The sequence below is a fragment of the Arachis hypogaea genome, chromosome 8 (assembly GCF_003086295.3).
Source record: "Arachis hypogaea cultivar Tifrunner chromosome 8, arahy.Tifrunner.gnm2.J5K5, whole genome shotgun sequence".
Lineage (NCBI taxonomy): Eukaryota > Viridiplantae > Streptophyta > Magnoliopsida > Fabales > Fabaceae > Arachis > Arachis hypogaea.
Genome location: NC_092043.1, coordinates 43,329,981 through 43,349,409, shown reverse-complemented (window position 1 = coordinate 43,349,409; position 19,429 = coordinate 43,329,981). Strand labels below are relative to the sequence as shown.

Here is a 19,429-nt window from a genome sequence, read left to right as displayed (position 1 = left end):
TCCCACTGTGACATCAAAGTTAAATAATTAACAAAATGTCCTACATAACAAGAAGATCGATAATCTGAAAAATAAGTACAAGCTCTATAGGCACAAAATTAATCGTGGATGCATTAATACATTTATTTATCATTCTCCTTAATTCTATATAAAATATTTCATTTAAATTGTAAAAAAAATGATAAATAAATGTATTGATACATCCATAGTTAATTTTGTGCTTCTGGAACTTGTACTTATTCTCCATATTATTGACCTTGTTCTTGTATTGCTGTTATGTAGAGCATTTTGTTAATTATTTAACTTTGACCTCATGGTGGGACTACATTAAAACTAAATGAAACTTTTTTAGATTTAAATAAGATATTTTAAACCTTAAAGACCAAAACAGAACTACGTCCAAACATACGAGACCAATTTAGTACTTTACCCTAAATATTAATGTAAGAATTAAATTTAAATATCAATTAATATGAGTTATATTAAATTTTGTAATTTTGATAATAAGAACAAACTAATTTTAAAAAAAAATTTTTAGTTGTTTTCAAAAACACTCGAAACGAAATATTTGTGCTTTTGAAAAATACAAACACTTTTTTAAAGATTTTACCAAATCAAACATTAATTATAATCCAATCCTTTTATATTGAAGATATATAATGAAAAAAAAAATTAAAAATAGAGATATTTTGGGTATATCTTACAACCCAATTTACTGACTTGAGCATCTTTTTACAAATATTTACCCCTTATTTTTTATTGTCGATGTATAACTTATTTCAATAAAAAAATTTGTAAATACTCATCAAACTATATGACGGCCAACTTCCACAAGAATATATAATGAGGCCGAAAAATAAAATCATATAATGTATAAAGGAATAATAAACATTTTATTCCATTATAGTGATCAATTCTTAAAATATCAATCTTTGTACCTTATACAACATCTACATTTTTATCCAAAGAAATAAATTATGATTATTATTATATCAAATGGATTTAGATTAATCAGTTCTTTTTGTCCCTCGAGTGCTCCTTTTTCAGTATTTCAAAGACGCTACCATCATAAACGCCTCGGATAGTTTCTTTCTGTAGGAGTCCATCCTTGTCTTTACCAATCTTGTACAAGAGGTGCCATTCAACAAAACTGCCAATCCTGTCCATCAAATGGTTATCATCAAGTTTTGAAATGCAAAACTAAATAAGCATTACTATTCGTACCCTCTATTTGAATTTGATATCCAATTTGGCATTCATCATAAGTTCCAATATTCTTAGACTCTTGGTTGAAATTCCTAACCCTTTTTAAGATTAAAAATATAAAATAAAGATAAAAATTTATTTTTGATGTACTAATAACTAAAAAAGTATATACATTTATTTAATTATATTCATTCTTTAATAATTTTTTATGCAGTTAATATGAAAGATGATATTTATCTTGATGTATATATATATATATTATATATATGGATTTGGATCCTCTAAAGTTTGAATTTTATTTTAGAGAGTAAAGTGTCATCTCTCACCATTGATTTCATAGGTGAGACCATCAATAAATATAAAAGAGAAACTATTCAAGAGTAGAAGATCACATTTTACTCTCTAAAATGAAATTCAAACTTTAGAGGATCCAAATATATATATATATATATATAATTAAATGCTGTGTAAAATTATTTTATATCAGTGCATTAAAATTAAATTCTAAAGATAAAAAGTGTGTAATCTCAATTGTCACTTTTGAAACAAGTCAATAATATGTCACTATTATGATAATAAATGTTTTATTTATAAAAATTTTCTGAGTTTTGAACCCCAAAATTGCTTTTGGGTAGAAAAAATTAGCTCATCAAACTATTTATTATTGATTGAGTAGAAAATTTTTCAGAATTTGAAAAAACCAAGTAATTGAAAATTGGATTGAATTAGTTGATTTAATGGAGTTAACCAAAATTGAATATCGTGTAGATCGGTCAAAATTGATAAAAGTCGATTAATTAATTGAGCTAATACTTTTTTAATTGAAAAATCGGTTCAAAAATAAAAAATTAAAACAAAATCAGTTTTTTGAGAAAAATATATCTTATGTATAAATATATTATTTTATTATATTCAATTTAATTCCGATCAAATCTCAATTGAACTTCTAAATTTTTAAAACTTTAGTTACCAATTCAACTATGGGATTCGATTTTCATAACCCAAAAAACCTCCAAATAACATATACCATATACCATAAAGAAACCTTGACAAAAGACAATATTTTATTTGTTATATGAAAATCAATGGCACATTATTATTAGTTTGTTTCAAAATATGGTATTCAAGTAATCTTTTTTCAACATAGAGGTTATTAAGTGGATAAACCAAGATAAAAGAACAAACGAAAAAATAATGGATTACCAAAGATATATTGTCAATTATGGGGTACCACAACAGTCCTACCTTCCTTTCAAATCTTTTGGCTGTCTATTGGCCTTTATCATCTCCTTCAACTCATCATATGTCAAAGCATTTGGATATGTATGTGCATGCTTAATGAAAATTTCTTCAAATTTTGAAGGAACAAACCTAAAACGTTTGTCAACAAGTACATTATTATTGTTAAGAGTATAATTAGGAGACATATCCTGAAAAGTGAATGTATAAAATTAAATAAAGCAAACTACCTTCCTTCGGTATCATAGACACCAGTGTCACTTCCATGTTTACCGAATTGTATGTTCTTCACTTCAATTGGTAAAAGTGGAGATGGAAATTTTCCCTACATCACCAGAACAAGTAGTTGCTGTTATATATATATAGAATCGGTTCGAGAACTGGAAAATTGGAATTCATTTTGCAACGATTCAATAAAATATTTATTTGAATTGGTGGGTACATATATCAATACCCAATATAATGAATTTCATTACCACGAGAATAAACTGAATTCGAATAGCTTTTGAATTTATTTCAAATTCCATTAATATGATAACATCGATATCATATCATTCAAAATCAAATATATATATATATATAGTATTTTTTAGCCTCATACATTAAGGACTAATTCGTTGCAGATTTAAACTTAATTTAAGAGTTTGTTACTATCTAATATATATATATATATATATATATATATATATATATATATATATATATATATATATATATAGTATTTTTCAGCCTCATACATTAAGGACTAATTCGTTGCAGATTTAAACTTAATTTAAGAGTTTGTCACTAGTTAATAAATTAGAATTACCGTATACACAAGACGAAATTTAAATTTTTGATAATATATATTTTTACTAATATTTTAAAAAAATATAATTTCAACAAATTATAATCTGATTATTATTAAATAAGTATATAAAATTTTAATATTTTTTATAATAAAAATATTTTAATTTTATTTTTATATTAAAATAGATATTTTTATTTTAATAAATAATTAATTTATTTATATTTATTATATTATTATATACTATATATATTTATTAAAAAATAATATTAGTAACTATCATATAATTATAAAAAAATAATTATATTATAATTAATAAAAATATTTGATATTTTTATTTATACATATTTAGTTACATTTATATTAATAATTATAAAGAATAAAAAATATAATTAAATTTAAATATAAATAAATATAAAATTATTATATATTTTTACTATATAATTAATAATTAATATTTAAATAATAAGCAATAATATAGCTTAGTGACGAGAAAAAAATATAAGTACGAAAAAACCTTAAATTTGAATTACATCTTTGTGAATTTTAAAATTTTTTCTTAAATAATTCGGTTGAACCGATTTTTTATCGATTTTTGTCAGCTTTGATCGATTTTAATTCTTAAGAGGTTCAGAAATTAAACCGAACCAGTTGAAAGTCCAATTCATCAATTTTTCAAAAATTGACCAGTCCATCCAATTCTTACAAATTACAACTATGATTCAAAAATTATGTTATCAATAAAAGATACCTTTATCAACGACCAAAACTTTCGAATTCCCAATTAATAGTTCACACTTTAATATAATATCTTCTTCATCATCACATCACCCCCAATTCACCTTTCTCCCTCCAACATCATCATCAACACTCCAGCTACCATCTCATCCTATTCCTATCCCATTTTTTCCCCTACTCTTTAGTCACCTTAGCAAAGAAATTCCCATCTACATTATTATTATTATTATTATTATTATTATTATTATTATTATTATTATTATTATTATTATTATTCACTTCAGAATAAAATTATAGGTGTTTGTAATGCATGTTCTTAATAATTTCAAAAGAGAGAGTATGAGAGAGAGAGTGAGAGATGGGGTGGGAAACACAGTGGGGGTAGATTTAGGAATCCGAACAGAGACCCTAGAGTTTGGAATCGAGAAGAGTATCATCGCTTGGAGACGGAGTCTTTTTCAATCTTCTTGGATAATCTTCCAGAGGACATTTCAAAGAGAGAACTGTTCCAACTATTCAATTGGACTGGACGTATAAACGACATATACCTATCTCGGAAGCAAAAAAATGGTAGTTTGTACATCTTTGCATTCATACGGTACACTACGAGGGGAGGAGCGTTGAAGGCAATAACAGAGATGAATCGTATGAGATTGAGAGGTAAGGTCGTGTTTGTTGGAGAAGCAAAATACAGGAGACTGTCGGCTGCTAATGGCACAAAGAAGATACAGACAGCAAGTATCACTCGAAAAGAAAGTGTCCGCCAGCCGCAAAGGGAACATGAGGATGTCCCCGTCGCCCCATCTAGTAGTTCTAAGGAGGTGAGAAAAGATAAGAAGATCCTAGATCCAAATGGGGAAGGATCAACAAAAAAACTAGAAGTAGCTGTGTCGAAAGGAAACTTGAACTGGTTGCAGAAAAGCCTAATTGGTGGAACAACTAAGGCCATTGACTTTAGGTCGTTGCAGGATATGGTTGCGAAGAACTTTCCGCAGGTCACTCAGGTACGAGAATTGGGAGCTTATAAGGCTCTGCTGACGTTCGACAGTGTTTTGAATGCTGAAGAAACATACACATTCAAAATGAATAGCCTGCTACAATTTTTTCATAGTGTATGGAGGTGGGATGAATCGGAAAAAAGTGAATCTCGAAGAGTATGGCTAGAGTGTTTCGGGGTCCCATTACATATATGGACAGTGGATGCCTTCAAGAAGATCGGTGAACAATGGGGAGAGGTGGTTGGGTGTGATACAGGGACGGAATCGTGCGCCTCGTTTAGTGTCGGCCGTGTACTTATTGATACCTGTGTTATGGGTGTGATCAATGAATGGGTCCATATCAATGTTGGAACCAGTGGATTTGAAGTCTTGGTAAAAGAGGTGGGACAAGAAGTCTACAGTTCGCAATGTACTATGGAAAAATGGGCGGATAAAGAGGTAGCTTGCGTTTTCCTAAATAAAGCAACAGTTACATTCCCTGGAGCTGAGGTTACAACGTCGGCTGCTTCTACAAAATTGGTTGGCCACGAAGATCAGGCAGCGATGGTATGTACGGAAAGGTTAGGACAGGAGGTTGAAGATGAGGATAGAATAGTAATTCCATAGTCCATTTTAAACGAATGGAATTATGACAAATTAAATTTTAATCAATTAATTCTGGTAACGGATCAGCACATTTATGGACATATTGATGGCGGGACAGATTTTGTGGGATTGGGAAACAATAATGAAACAGAATCAGAGCTCACAATCTCGTGGAGCTATCCAGGTCAACATAATGGGCTGCAAGGAGCTAAACCCATTAACGCATGTGTGGGTCCTTCAGAATGGAACAGCTTTGCTAAGAAGGAAACAAGGAATGTATTGGGCCAAGGAGGCCCGAATTCAATAACAGATGGATTGGCGGAGACTGGCACACGCGCTTGCAGGCTTGGGCTGGACCTGGCTGCTTCGGGTCGGGTCGGACTGGTGCAAGGGGTGCGAATTGTAGCTGGTGATCCCTTTGCGCCGTCAGGGAGTCCCGGAGTGTTGAAGCTCCATGCAAGGAACCACGGGAAGGGAGAAGATGAAGAGTGCCGAGCCTTTCACGATGCAAGGGATGAAGCTCAGAGTCAAGGGTGCAGATGGGAAGAAGATGACTCAGAGCAGAGGAAGAATGCGGGGCGAGACGTGGAAGAAGGCAGCGCCGAATCCACCGGTGGCAAAAGCCTGCGATGGAGGATGACCGAGGGCGCTGGAACCATGGCGCTCGCTGGCTGTGCGAGGGGCATGGGGGACACGGCCGGTGACAGGAAGGCTGCAAGGGAAGCTAGTGCGGTGATGACAGGGGCTGGTAGGTTCGAAAACTGGGCTGAAAGGGTGGAGGGGGCTGCTACACTGTTGGAGGAGATTCAAGGGGCCAAGGACGTTGACGGACACACCAATGATGCATATCATCAAGCAATTGGTGATGGTCATGCGGTTTCAATGAAGGAAGATCTGGGGATTGCCTCGGCTAATGCCAGAAACTCTCTGGTCCAGAGCGTGGATGAAGGAAACAGTGATAAAGTCAAAAATAAAAAGGAACAAGGACTTACCAACGAGGACGACGAAGATAGCAGTAATGAGAATGGAAACCTGGATGAACAACTGATGGAAAACCGAAAGACATGGGAGTTAGCGGAAGAATCCGGGGCAATGCTACTCAATGAAGAAGATGACATCATGAGTATTCTTCAAGAACAGAATGAAGAGATTGCTCGGAAAAAGAGATTGGCTAAACAGAAAGCTAAAGCAAGACGAAGCAGACCCAAAAATTCCAAAAAGGTGTGTAATAATCTTTTAAAATGATTATTAGTTCATGGAATATTAGGGGGTTAGGTGGTGATGGAAAGCTGAGAATGGTGAAAGAACTTAAGAGGAAACATAGGTTGGATATGTTAGGTTTGGTTGAGACTAAAAGGCAGTCATTAACAAGGTTTGACGTTGTGAATTTATGGGGGAACGGTTGTGTGGGGTGGGAGTATGTGGAGTCTGTTGGTGCATCTGGTGGGTTGTTAATAATGTGGGATGATGGCTTTTTTAAACTAAGAAATTGCTATAAAGGTGAGCGATGGCTATGTGTTGAAGGGGAACTGTCACAGAATACTATTAACTGCGCATTTTTCTTGGTTTATGGTGCTCACACTAGAGATGAGAAACTTGTTGTGTGGGAGGAACTGAGTTACATGGCTGGTTTATGCCCAGGCGTCTGTTGCTTTCTTGGAGACTTCAACGAGATTGGACAAGTGGAAGAAAGGCGAGGATTAGAAACCTTACCTTTGTTGGCACAAGATTATCAGAATTGGGTACATGACATGGGTTTGGTGGATTTACCGATCTCTGATCGTAAGTTTACATGGTTCAGAGGACAGTCGTGCAGTCGTATTGACAGAGCTTTGGTTAGCTTGGAATGGCTTGAGGCATTTCCGGAGACTTTCCTGAGAGGTGCTCCACGGGGCTTGTCAGATCATTGCCCTATCATAGTGGTAGAGAAGAGGCTGCGGAACGGACCGAGGCCGTTCCGAAGTCTGGATTCATGGTTCACTCACGAAGGATTTTTAAGGATGGTCAAGGAGGAATGGAGAGGGTTGGGTGAGATACCATTCACTGATAAACTGAGGGCGTTGACGGTTCCTTTGGGGAGATGGCATAGAGACAACTTTGGTGATATGGACAAGAAAATTCTGAAGTTTGAGGAAGAGATCCAGAAGATTGATGACATGGTCAGTAATGGGAGCTATGATGGGACAGTGGAGGCAAGATGGAAGGCGCTAGTGGCTTGTTGCGAGAAATGGTATGTGAGGAAAGAATTACATTGGAAGCAGATGTCTAGGTCGAGGCATGCGAAGGACATGGATAAAAATACGAGGTACTTCCACAACCTAGCTTCTACCAGACGGAGAAATAATAGGATTGATACTTTAATCATTAATGGTAGAGTGATAAGGAATCAAGCTAGGATTAAGATTGCCATAAGAGAGTTTTATAAAGACTTGTATCATCAAGAGAGGTCTCCTGAGATGGGGTTCAGAGATGGTCTAGTGGAAAGGATTAGCGAGGAGGATTCTAGTGCTCTAGAGATGCTACCGTCACCTGAGGAGGTTAAAGAGGCAGTGTGGGATTGTGAATCATCCAAGGCTCCAGGATGTGATGGTTACAACATGAACTTCATAAAGAAGTGCTGGGCTGATATAGGTTCGGATTTCACGGCAGCGGTACTTGGCTTCTTCCAATCTTCAAGGCTGCCGCATGATGCTAATATCACGTGGGTGGCGTTGGCCCCCAAATTTACTGGTGCTAAGGAAATCAAAGATTTGCGTCCGATTAGCATGGTGGGGTGTGTATACAAGGTAATTTCGAAGATGCTGGTTAGGAGAATGAGAGGTGTCATGCCAGGGTTAGTAGGTGAAACACAGAGTGCTTTTGTTAAGGGTCGTAAGATTCATGACGGAGCTCTTATCGCTTGCGAAACAGTTCAGTGGATCAAACAGAGGAAGAAGAAAGCGGTGGTAATAAAGCTTGACTTCCAGAAAGCATATGACAGGGTCAAGTGGAGTTTTGTAGACCTTGTCTTACAGAAGATGGGATTTGGTCAAAGATGGAGGGGGTGGGTTATGGAGTGTGTGAGCACGTCCTCTATGTCAGTGCTGATAAATGGCTCGCCGTCCAAACCGTTCAAGATGGAAAGGGGTCTGCGACAAGGGGATCCTCTATCCCCCTTTCTATTCGTCCTTGTTGTTGATGTTCTACATAGGATGATTGGAGAGGCTGTGAGGAACGGTTGCATATCGCCGTTGCTGGTTGGGAGAGATCATATTGAGCTATCGCACCTACAGTTTGCAGATGATACTGTCTTATTCTGTCCTCCTGAGGAAGAGACAATCAGGAACTATAGGAGGCTGCTTCGTTGCTTTCAGTTGATGTCAGGTCTAAGTATAAACTTTGATAAATCTAGCTTAATCCCTGTTAACTGTGAGGAGCAGTGGGTACAACGCATGTGCAGTGTGTTGGGATGTAAGCAGGCCAATCTACCAGTTAAATATCTGGGCATATCGCTAGGAGCAAACCCAAGGATGGTCAAGACATGGAAGCCAGTAATAGATAAAGTGGAGGAGAAGCTTAGCCTCTGGAAGGCCAAGATCCTAAATAAGGCCGGTAAGTTGGTGCTTATCAAAGCTGTTTTAAATAGCTTACCAGTTTATTATCTGAGCCTGTATAAGATGCCTAAGGCTATTGCAGAGAAACTAATTTCCTTGCAGAGGAGATTTCTATGGAGTAAAGAGGATGGTAAGAGCGGTATGGCTTTGGTAAAGTGGGAAGTGGTTCAGACTCCTAAAAAGCTAGGTGGATTGGGGGTTGGAGATGCCATGATACGAAATTCAGCTCTGCTGTTTAAATGGTGGTGGAGGTTCTCTAAAGAGGAGTGTCCATTGTGGAAGAAGGTTGTCTGTTCCTGTAACAACCTGAATCCAAACGAGCTCCTATCATCCCAAGAACTACCTATTCGAGGAGGACCGTGGAAGGATATTTGTCAGCTACAGTTTAAGAATCAAGAACTCAGGCAGAAGATGATTATTGGGTTGTCCATGGAGGTGGGTGATGGGAGAAGAACTCGTTTTTGGGAGGATGTCTGGATTCAGGGAGGTTCCTTGAAAGACCGTTTTCCGAGGCTCTTCTCAGTTTCAAACCAAACAGGGTCAATGATAGGGGATTGTGGGTTTTGGGATGGGTTCGCCTGGATATGGAATTTTCAGTGGAGGAGAGAATTATTCCAATGGGAGTTGGATTTAGTGAACCAGCTTCACAACACTCTGGGGCTGGTTAAACTGGATCTTGGGAGAGAGGATAGAGTTGTATGGAAATATGATAAACAAGGAATTTTCTCTACTAACTCATTTGTGCAGGTGTTGCAGGTGGACATGGTTCCGGCGGATATATCAAGCTACAGTTTCACAAGGACTATTTGGAAAGGCCTGGTTCCTCCCAGGGTAGAGTTGTTTGTCTGGTTTGCCCTGATAGGAAGAGTCAATACAAAGGAAAGAATGAGTCGACTTGGGGTCATTCACCAAGAAGATAATTTATGTGTGTTATGTAATAATGGTGTTGAATATGGTCACCATATCTTTCTTGGTTGTAGCTTTTCTTGGCAGGTTTGGTGTGCCTGGTTGTCATTTGTTAGAATGCAATGGGCTTGTCCAGGTACAGTGAAGGAACACTTCCAAAGTTGGACTGAGAACTCAAAAACAAAGCAAGAGTGCAAGAGGTGGATGGTGTGCTTCTGTGCAATCATTTGGAACATATGGTTGGAACGGAACCGGAGGATATTTCAGAACAAAGGGAAAGGGGTTGAGGAGATTATCAACTTGTCTTTTCTGAACTACAAGGAGTGGTTAGGTGCAGACCCCTTCTGTTGTTGATGGCAATGCCGGAGATGACAAAGGGATATCTACTTCTTCTTTTTATTCTTTTATTTTCTTAGCTTGTTCGTATTTTGCTACTTGCTCCACTTGTTGTGTTGAGCTCTTCGTTCAAAAAAAATTATTATTCACTTCAGATAATACAAGGATCTGGAAGAGCCGAATAAGCAGCAGAATACCATGGTGTGAAGTTGCCAACTTGCCACCACTCCATGGTAATCTCTAAACTCTCTCATTAAAACGCTTCTCCTCCTCTTATTGCTCTTCCTTTTCTCCACTCTAACTACCAAAAAACATCACTAGGTGATAAGAGAAGGAGAAGAACAAAAAAAAACAGGGGAAGACGGTACGAGCGACAAAGACGATGATGAGCTATTTTATATAAAAATTCTTATTAAATTTTCTATAAAAAATATTTTTATTAAATAAATTTAGTTATTTTATACCTTAAAGATATATTTTAGGAATATAATAATAGAATTTTTAAAATTTTTAATAAATTCAATGTATTAAAAATATAAATAACTTATTTTTTAATTATTTTTAATAAAATATTTTTAGAATATTTTAAAAATATATCTTTAAGACATATATTAACAAAATCTTATATATTAAATTTAAATCAACTTAATAAAAAATAGAACATTGTGATGTTTAGGGTTATTAATGATTTATTTAGTTAGAATTTAAATTTTTAATTTTTTTACTCAACTTTAAAACTACATATACATTTTGACAATCAATTCTCAAATATAAATTGAACAAAAATTAAAAAAATTAATTTAAAAGATAAAATATTTTATATTTCTATTTAGCTGTCTATTATTACTATTATTATTATTATTATTATTATTATTAATCAAGTTTGGTCTTTTTTTGTTAAATGATTCAATAATTATTAGATAATTTATAAAATATAAGTCACCAAAAAGATAATTTATAAAATATATAACATAGATATCAGGAATTTGGCGTATTAATATCATTCATCATATATAATTCATAAAAAATGTGTTTGACTATTTCAAATACTCAAATAAAAATTTTATTAGTTAAAAACTAATTAGTCTATTATCTTAATTTATTTTTATTTTATTATTATTATATATTTTATTATCTTATGTGTTTTAAGTGCACATATTAAAATTAAAAAATAAAAAAATTTCATTAAAAATATAAAAAAAATCAATTTTTGAATATATTTATTTTATATTTATTAAATAAAAATATTTAAAATTTTTTATTAATGATAAATTTATCATATGTTCTAAGAATATATGTTAATTAAATTTTTATTTTTTATATTAAAATAATTAAATTTAGTATTATAAAATAAACAAAATTATTATAAATAAACGAATAATCAAATTTATTATAAATAGACGAATAATTAAATTTATATATAATAATGTAATAATAAAAAATTTATATAAAATATTAAATAATTACTTTTTATATGCAGTAACATACTAACATTGTTGGTTAATGTTTTTAACTTTTTATATATTTTAACATTTTTTAAATTTAAGGAGCAGAGAGTCGTACTGGGCGCGTGCTCTGACTAAGAGACACATTAATGAAAAGAGAACCGCCAATTGACAGCAATATCCCAACTCCAATTTCTCGTAAACCTGTAATTGTAGATAATTTAACTTCATTAATTAATCAACATGATAATAGACTCGGCAATTTTTACTTTTATTTATTTATTTTTTTGACATTCGCATGGAGGCAACACCACATTTTTTGTTTTTGATATGAAGGTAGTAACGGTGTTTCTTTTAAATGTGAATGGTTGGGGACGTTCAAATACGAAATGGTTTAATTAAAAAAGTAAAAATTAGACCATTCGATTCGTTAGAGATACAAAAATTAGATCGTTTGATTTGTGAAAAGTACAAAAATTCGATCGTTTGATTTATATTAAAAAAATTAAAAATTTTGAGATACAAAATTAGATCTTTTAATTTGTATAACTTCTACAATTTTAAAAAACATAAAAAATTACAACGTTAGAATATATTACTATTTTTACTTTTATTAAAAAAAAGCTACAGTAACACATATCGATAATGAAGTGAATAACCAAATGTAATTTATATGACAAAAAAATGTAATTTAGAAAAAAATATTTTAGAGACAAAATAAGATATTTATGAAAAGTTGTACATAGACATAATTATCTATGATGAAAATACAAAAAAATCATTGGATATTCTGAAAAAAAAAACGTTTGGAAGGTCGTATTTGTTAGAATATATATATAGGTACATTTATCCCTTAATAGTTAATATCGAACCAATAAGTCAACAACATTTGAAAATTTTTTCATCAACGATTCTTTTTTTGGTTACTTTTCGTCAACGATTCTGTTCATATATATATATATATATATATATATATTTTTTTTTTCTCCCCGTATATATAAAGGAATGTTAGCCTTCACTTTTTTGCTAACTTTCATTCTTATAACAGAGTACATGTTAACAATATTCACTTTTTAATTTTTATTGCAAACCAAACAAAATATTCACTTTTTATTGTATAAAAAGGTGAAATGTCACACAGATAAAAATAATTAAACACCGTCATGAAAATTAAGAGAGAGAGAGAGAGACCTTTATAAGTTTCCCATGGATAAACAACACCATCATGATTGGTGTCAAAGAATGCAGCGTGCTTCTGCATAACATTCTCATGAAGTGGGATTGGTTTCTCTTCGGCACCACCTCCAACTCCTGCACATTAATTTACAATGAAATTTCTTAACAAAACTCCAAATATATAAATAAGACACCATAACTAAGAAATAGAAAGTTGAGTTTCTATATACATACCCTCACGTGTTCTGTTTTCTGTAGCAGAAGTAGCAGCCATACGGATAGATAGATAATAAAATGACAAAAATTAGAGAGGGGACGAAATCACGGAGGAGCTTATAGATGTTTTATTCTTAGAGTAAGCTTTTGCAATATGATGATAAAAATAATGAGTTCTGATTTTGGGGAATATATATAATAATAATTAATTAAATATAAAATATTATTATGTTGCTTTTAATTATTATATTGATGGTGAAGGGAAGAGTATGGAAGAACATAACGTGTGGGGCTTTAATTGAGTTCTCACCGCCTTCACTGATTTTTTGAAGATATGATCTGATAGTTATTGCTGTTCCTTCCAAACAAGATATTATAATCATCAAAATCTTACTTGTATGCCACGTTCTCGGTGCACAACTCAAATTTAATTTTAATTTTTAAGCGAACTGGGCTTCTAAGGATCGGAAATGATTGTTTTCGCAATAATATAAGGTGACAAATATCAGTTTATGACGATGACTTGTGACTTAACTCAAATGGACATCTAAATGAAAAATGAAGAGGAAGAAACCAAAGTGGAATGGAAAGATAGGAAATTCCCGACCCAAAAAAAGGGAAATTAATTATATAATCCTGCTGGTATGTAAACTTGCATATTGTTGATGTTCACTGTTCACAAATGAATAATGTTTTAGCTCGGATAAACAAATTTCGTGAAATTTATGTATAGTCGATTCTTTTTAATAAAATAAGAATTGTATAAAAGTAATAAAAAAAAATATACCAATAATAAGGATATATGGAACGTTCTTGAAGTTCAGTGTAATTACACTTTTATTATTCTCTTTAATAAATTAGTATAAAAAATATTTAGAATATAATAAAAAATAGTCTAGGAAAAGTTATTTTATTTTATATTTTTAATTATTATTTATCTTATTCTATATATTCTTTCATTACTGTTAGGATAGTTAAGTAATATTAAATATAATAGATGCCTAATTATAAATATTAAATATATAAAATTATTATAAATGTTAAAAAAATAAAATAATTTTAAATTATTATCTTTTTAGCATTAAGAAACTAGTATATACTAAGTTACTAACATTTTTTAATAAGACATATTCGTTTGCTACTATTAAGATAACTATTTTTTTATATTTATCCCACATTTTTCTTTAATTTATAATCATCAGAATCAAATTCGTAATGGACCCATTTAAAATACTGAATTAAAAGATCACTGATTCAATTATTAGGTGATTGGTTGAATTAATTGACTTATTATAATTAAAGAATTATAATTTTTTTCATAAAAATATCTTTTATTTATTTTTATATTAAATTGATTATTATTTTTTTTATTTTTTTTATTTGATTGAGAAAATAAATGTAGTTTGTTTTTGTTATGTTTATCATCGTGAAAATTAGTATTGAGATTAAGGATTTAGATTTGAATGAAATCTATGAGTTTCAAATGGTTTTGAATTTGATTATAAAAATATGTTTATGTTAGGTTTAATAAAAATTTCAGTATTTTCTAGAATAAAGAATGGCATTGTATTGATAAGTATGTTTTTGTCATAAATTTTGTTTAGTAATATATGAGAAGGATCGAAATGCAATTTCTTCTTACCTAATGAATTGGAATACATACGATTTAAACAAATGTAAATATTGGGATTCCTTTAATTTGGAGCATTGATATATTAAAGTATAAATAGATAAAAATATACATAAAAAAATTAAAATATAGACAAAAATATATATTAAAGATTCTTGTGTATTTTAATATTTACGAATATTTATTGTATATTTTTATTATCAAAAGTAATTTCTAAAATATATTTTAATATTTATAAATTTTGATATGTATTTTATTCATTTAATTTTGAGAAAATGCCATTCTCCTCCCTTGAGAGATGTTAAAATGATACTCTTCTCCCTCTATTTATAAAATATACATTCCCCTCTCCTATAACCTTTAAAAAAATCCCTCTTTAATCCATTTTAAATTTTGTGTTAACTAATGTTAACTAATGTTAACTTTATTCATTTTTTTTTTGAAAAACAAAATTATTTTTACAAAAATATCCTTTAGTAAAAAATTTTATTTTTTTTCATTAAATTTTGCTTACTAAAATATCTTTTAATAAATTATTTTTTTATTGATTAAATTATATTTTTACTAAAATATTTTTAAAAATTAATAATTAAATTATTTTTTCTAATATACCCTTCAATAATTTTTTTGAGAGATTATATAATTTAAGAGATTACATAATTCAAGAGAATTTTAATATAATAAGAGTGAAAAATGAGAAAGGAAAAGTGACTGCTATTTGTGCTTCTGAAGGTTGTTCTCGGAGGATTCATGCTTCTCCTTCTCCAGATGATATTGCTTTTATGATCAAGAGTTATGAGTCAAGGCATACTTGTATTAGAAAATCTGAGAAGAGAAATGCTAATTTTACATGGATAGCAAAAAAGTTAAAACAATCTTTAAATGCTGATCCAAATATGAGCTTAGTTAGTAATCTGGAACGGACTGTGAGGGAATTGGAATCTTAACTCAGAAATTGAGTTTAGTTAGTAAATAAATATAAAGGGATAGTATGGTAAATTAAAATGGCTGATAGGATTTTGTGCGATTATTTGGAACATCTAGCTGGAGCAAAATAGCAGAGTCTTCCAGTAGGTAGAGACAAGTGTTGAAGGAATTAAGATCATGTCCTTCTTGAGTTACAAGGAGTGGTGTAGAGTTGATCCGTTTGGTTGTTGATGGCAATGCCGGAGATGACAACGGATACCAGTTATGTCTGTGTTTATTTGGTTATCTTACTTCCTTTGCTCCACTTTACTGTGTTGAGCCTCTTTTGTTAAAAAGTAAATATTAATTTTATTGAATAAAATATTTAATTTTCTTAAATGAAATATTCTGTTAACATTTTTAACTAAATGGATTAAACTGTACATTTTATAAATAGAGGGGAGGAAAGTGTCATTTTAATATCTCTCAAGGGAGAGGAGTGTCATTTTCCCTTTAATTTTTTATGTGTATGTTTATCCATTTATACTGTATGTATTATCAGAAAACATGTTTAATTTATTGATGTAGTGCTCATAAATTTTAAAATCGCATCTCTATTATTTCAGTCATTCAACTGGACATATATATAGAGTAAAAGCTATATATTATAATAGATTATGCTTGCACGCTAGAGGGGAAGCTCATTTCAAAGCTCATTATACCAATTAAAATGAAGCGCAATGTATACAGATGAAGCTTTAAAATCTCCCATGAACTTAATTTCAATATAATGAAGTTTGAACATGTTGATTACAAAATTATGGCAAAATTAGAAGATTACGGCAGTTTTTCTTGTTGTCTTACTTTAAGCATTAAAGATCAAGATTCAAATTATCACGTTAAAATTCTATTATTGATCCTAATTAACACATAGCAGTTTTTGCGGTTATTTACAAGTATCTATTTAATTAATTTATAACACGTGTGATTCGAATTCGGAAATTATATCCTGTTGTGGTGTACGTGCATTAATATTCCTATCTTATCTCCTAAGATACGGTACTAGTGGCACATTATTAACAAAAAATAATAAAAATGTGTACATTAAATTTTAAAATTTAAATAAAATAATATTTTAAAATTTATTTTTATTTAATTTAAAATAAAAAATAATTATAACTTATTTAATTTCGTATTTATAATAATAAATAAGATCACCGTAATTATTTAATATGAAATAATATAATTTATTATTATAATTGATATATATATATATATATATATATATAATATTACCTATAAATAAATTAAAAAATTAATAATTTTTTAACAATTTTTTATTTGGGTTATACTTTTATTTTTTTTTTGAGATAATCACATCTTATAAACTTTATGCGCGCATCTAAATACTATTTTCCTGAGTACTTTAACAATCTGGTCCATCTCATATATTAGTTATGGAATTATCGCAACTTTTATCACATTACTGTTGCGACGAAATCACAATAATCATCATATTAATATACTCAATGACATAGATCAAAATTGAATGAGAAAATTTTAAATTTATACGAAAAAATGATCTCATGCATGTCTATTTTCAATTGATTCAACTTTAATAAACTTTATGAGATCATGAGTTACAGTGAAAATATTATGATTGATTTATTGTCCCAACTTTTCATTCTTACTCATAATGTTATATAGTTGATATGGTATGTTATTTGCTTGTGTTATATAGTTGCTATATGAGAAAGTATGAAGAACCAATGCATTTGATATACAATGTGTATAACAGGAGTTATTTTGAAATTAATATCAAATAATAATAATGTAATTAATTTTAAAATTCAGATTTTTGAAAAATAAAAAAATCCTATAATAAAAGAAATTCGTTCTCATTGTTTAGCATTCAATCTCTCTCCCTCAAATTCTTATTCCTCTTCTCCAAACCTTCAACGCCGTGCCGCCCTACCCTACTCGTAACAACCAAACGTGCCTTTTCTTCGCGTTGTCACCATGTCGCAGCGACACCGACGACTTCCGTCACCCCGTCATCATTGTAGACCGCCACAGTCACCGCCATTGACGCAGGAGCCGCGCGAAGGCCAGCAACATGTGCCGTCATGCCGCCGCGTCATCGTTCGGCGACCACTCGTCCTTCCTCCGTGACGGAATCAATCGCAGCCACTGTCGTTCACGAATGCTCACGCCCTCCTAGTCGCGATTCGAGGAGTCGCCACCACTCCGTCCCCCTTTCACTCGCGATTCGCAGTTCACCGCCGCAGCCCCATCTCCTTGCAATTTGCAAATCACTACCGCAGCCTTCCTCCCCTCGCAATTGCATCGTTATTGATCACTACCGCATTCTAAAAGGTCGTCATTTCTCCCCTTTTTTCAGAATTTTATGAAATTTTATTAAGCACTAAGTTAGATGTTCATTCTCTATTTTTTAAGCAAATTTCAAAAAGAAAATACCACTTAGCAACTAATAATGAATTATTTCCTTAAAAGAGCTTAGATGTTGTCTATCATGATTTAAAGCGTTGCTGCTGTTTTACAAAAAGTTATTATAGATATGTGAAGCGAACTGGATCCCTTTTGGCAACTGTTCATATAGGATTTCTAATTGGTAGACATCTTTTTTGATGTATTGTTTAATGTATTCTCATAACAATGCAATTCATGATATTGCCTTTCAAGCACTATGATATTGGTTGTGCTTTACAATCATCATTATATATAACATTTTTGGTAGCTATTCATAGCTGTGATTTTGATGGACTAAATCATAACAGTATGAGTGCGTATATTAATGTGGTTAATTTATTGTTGTTGTTGCTATTTGTCGTTTAATTATGTGGCATTGGCATACATTTACTGTTGAAACAAGTTTTTTAAATATATGAAAAAAAAAGAGTGTAACACATTAAGGCTCACAAGAACAATAGAACAAAAAGGGTGTATCACCATTCTTAATTCTCATTAATCTCTCTTCATTATTTCCCAAACTATGTCTCACAGTTTCACTAATCCCTTGTTCTTATTCTTGGCAATGGATTATATGTTCATTTTTGGAAGAGTCATAGCTTCTAGTTTGGTGCTTGTACGTGTTCTGTACGATTCTGCATCAAACAAGAGAAAATCCATTGTTCCAAGTGCAACAACACATGCACAAAGTATAAGACATCAGAAAATGGTACATGGACTCCATTAGAAGTCTCAAAGGATTTGATGACATCATCATTGTAGGTGCTGGTGTTGCTAGTGCAGCCCTTGCTTTCATTCTTAGAAAGGTAGTACAAATGCTTCTTTTCTAATTTCCTCTATTTAGAATTCTATTTTATGATGGTTTCTTCAAGTTATAGCCTCTAAATAAGTCTTAACTCATAGATAAGAGCTTATACTCTGGTCTAATTAAATTGACATAAATAAAATGCAGAATATGTAAGTTATAGGCCGCAAAAAATGTATATTCTAGAGAGAATAGTGCTTTGTATATATCCATTTTCTATTTTTATTTCTATGGCTTGGAGCGACAATGGTTCTTTCTCATGAAGGAAAGCATAAATATATGTTCTAGAATTTAATTTTAATGTATTGTCAGCGTAAAGTAGTTTTATATGTTCTAAAAGGATCAATGATCTACTCGAAGATACATCTCTTCC

The 19,429-nt window shown here is 31.6% G+C and overlaps 1 protein-coding gene across 2 annotated transcripts; it reads right to left on the bottom strand.

Annotated features, from left to right (window-relative positions):
* Positions 1 to 867: 867 nt before the first annotated feature.
* On the bottom strand, positions 868 to 13,533 carry LOC112707612 (probable peroxygenase 5). 2 transcript variants are annotated; one of them, XM_025759422.3, is made up of 6 exons: positions 13,244 to 13,533; positions 13,025 to 13,144; positions 11,952 to 12,037; positions 2,676 to 2,770; positions 2,452 to 2,577; positions 868 to 1,159 (listed from the first exon to the last, which is right to left on the bottom strand). In XM_025759422.3, the coding sequence occupies exons 1-6, from the start codon at positions 13,281 to 13,283 to the stop codon at positions 1,012 to 1,014; spliced, it is 615 nt and encodes a 204-aa protein (XP_025615207.1). In that variant the 5' UTR covers positions 13,284 to 13,533; the 3' UTR covers positions 868 to 1,011. The 2 variants fall into 2 exon arrangements, with proteins under 2 accessions (XP_025615207.1, XP_025615208.1); XM_025759423.3 differs by having other exon boundaries at positions 868 to 1,150.
* Between the last annotated feature and the right edge of the window lie 5,896 nt (positions 13,534 to 19,429).

Excerpts from the sequence above, each read along its gene's own strand:
- LOC112707612 (XM_025759422.3), bottom strand. The coding sequence starts at position 13,283 with ATGGCTGCTACTTCTGCTACAGAAAACAGAACACGTGAGG. Across the intron at positions 2,771-11,951 it reads TTAGTCAGAGCACGCGCCCA|GGAAAATTTCCATCTCCACT; the intron begins GTACGACTCTCT and ends CTGGTGATGTAG. Across the intron at positions 1,160-2,451 it reads CCAAAAGATTTGAAAGGAAG|GATTGGCAGTTTTGTTGAAT; the intron begins GTAGGACTGTTG and ends TTTGATGGACAG.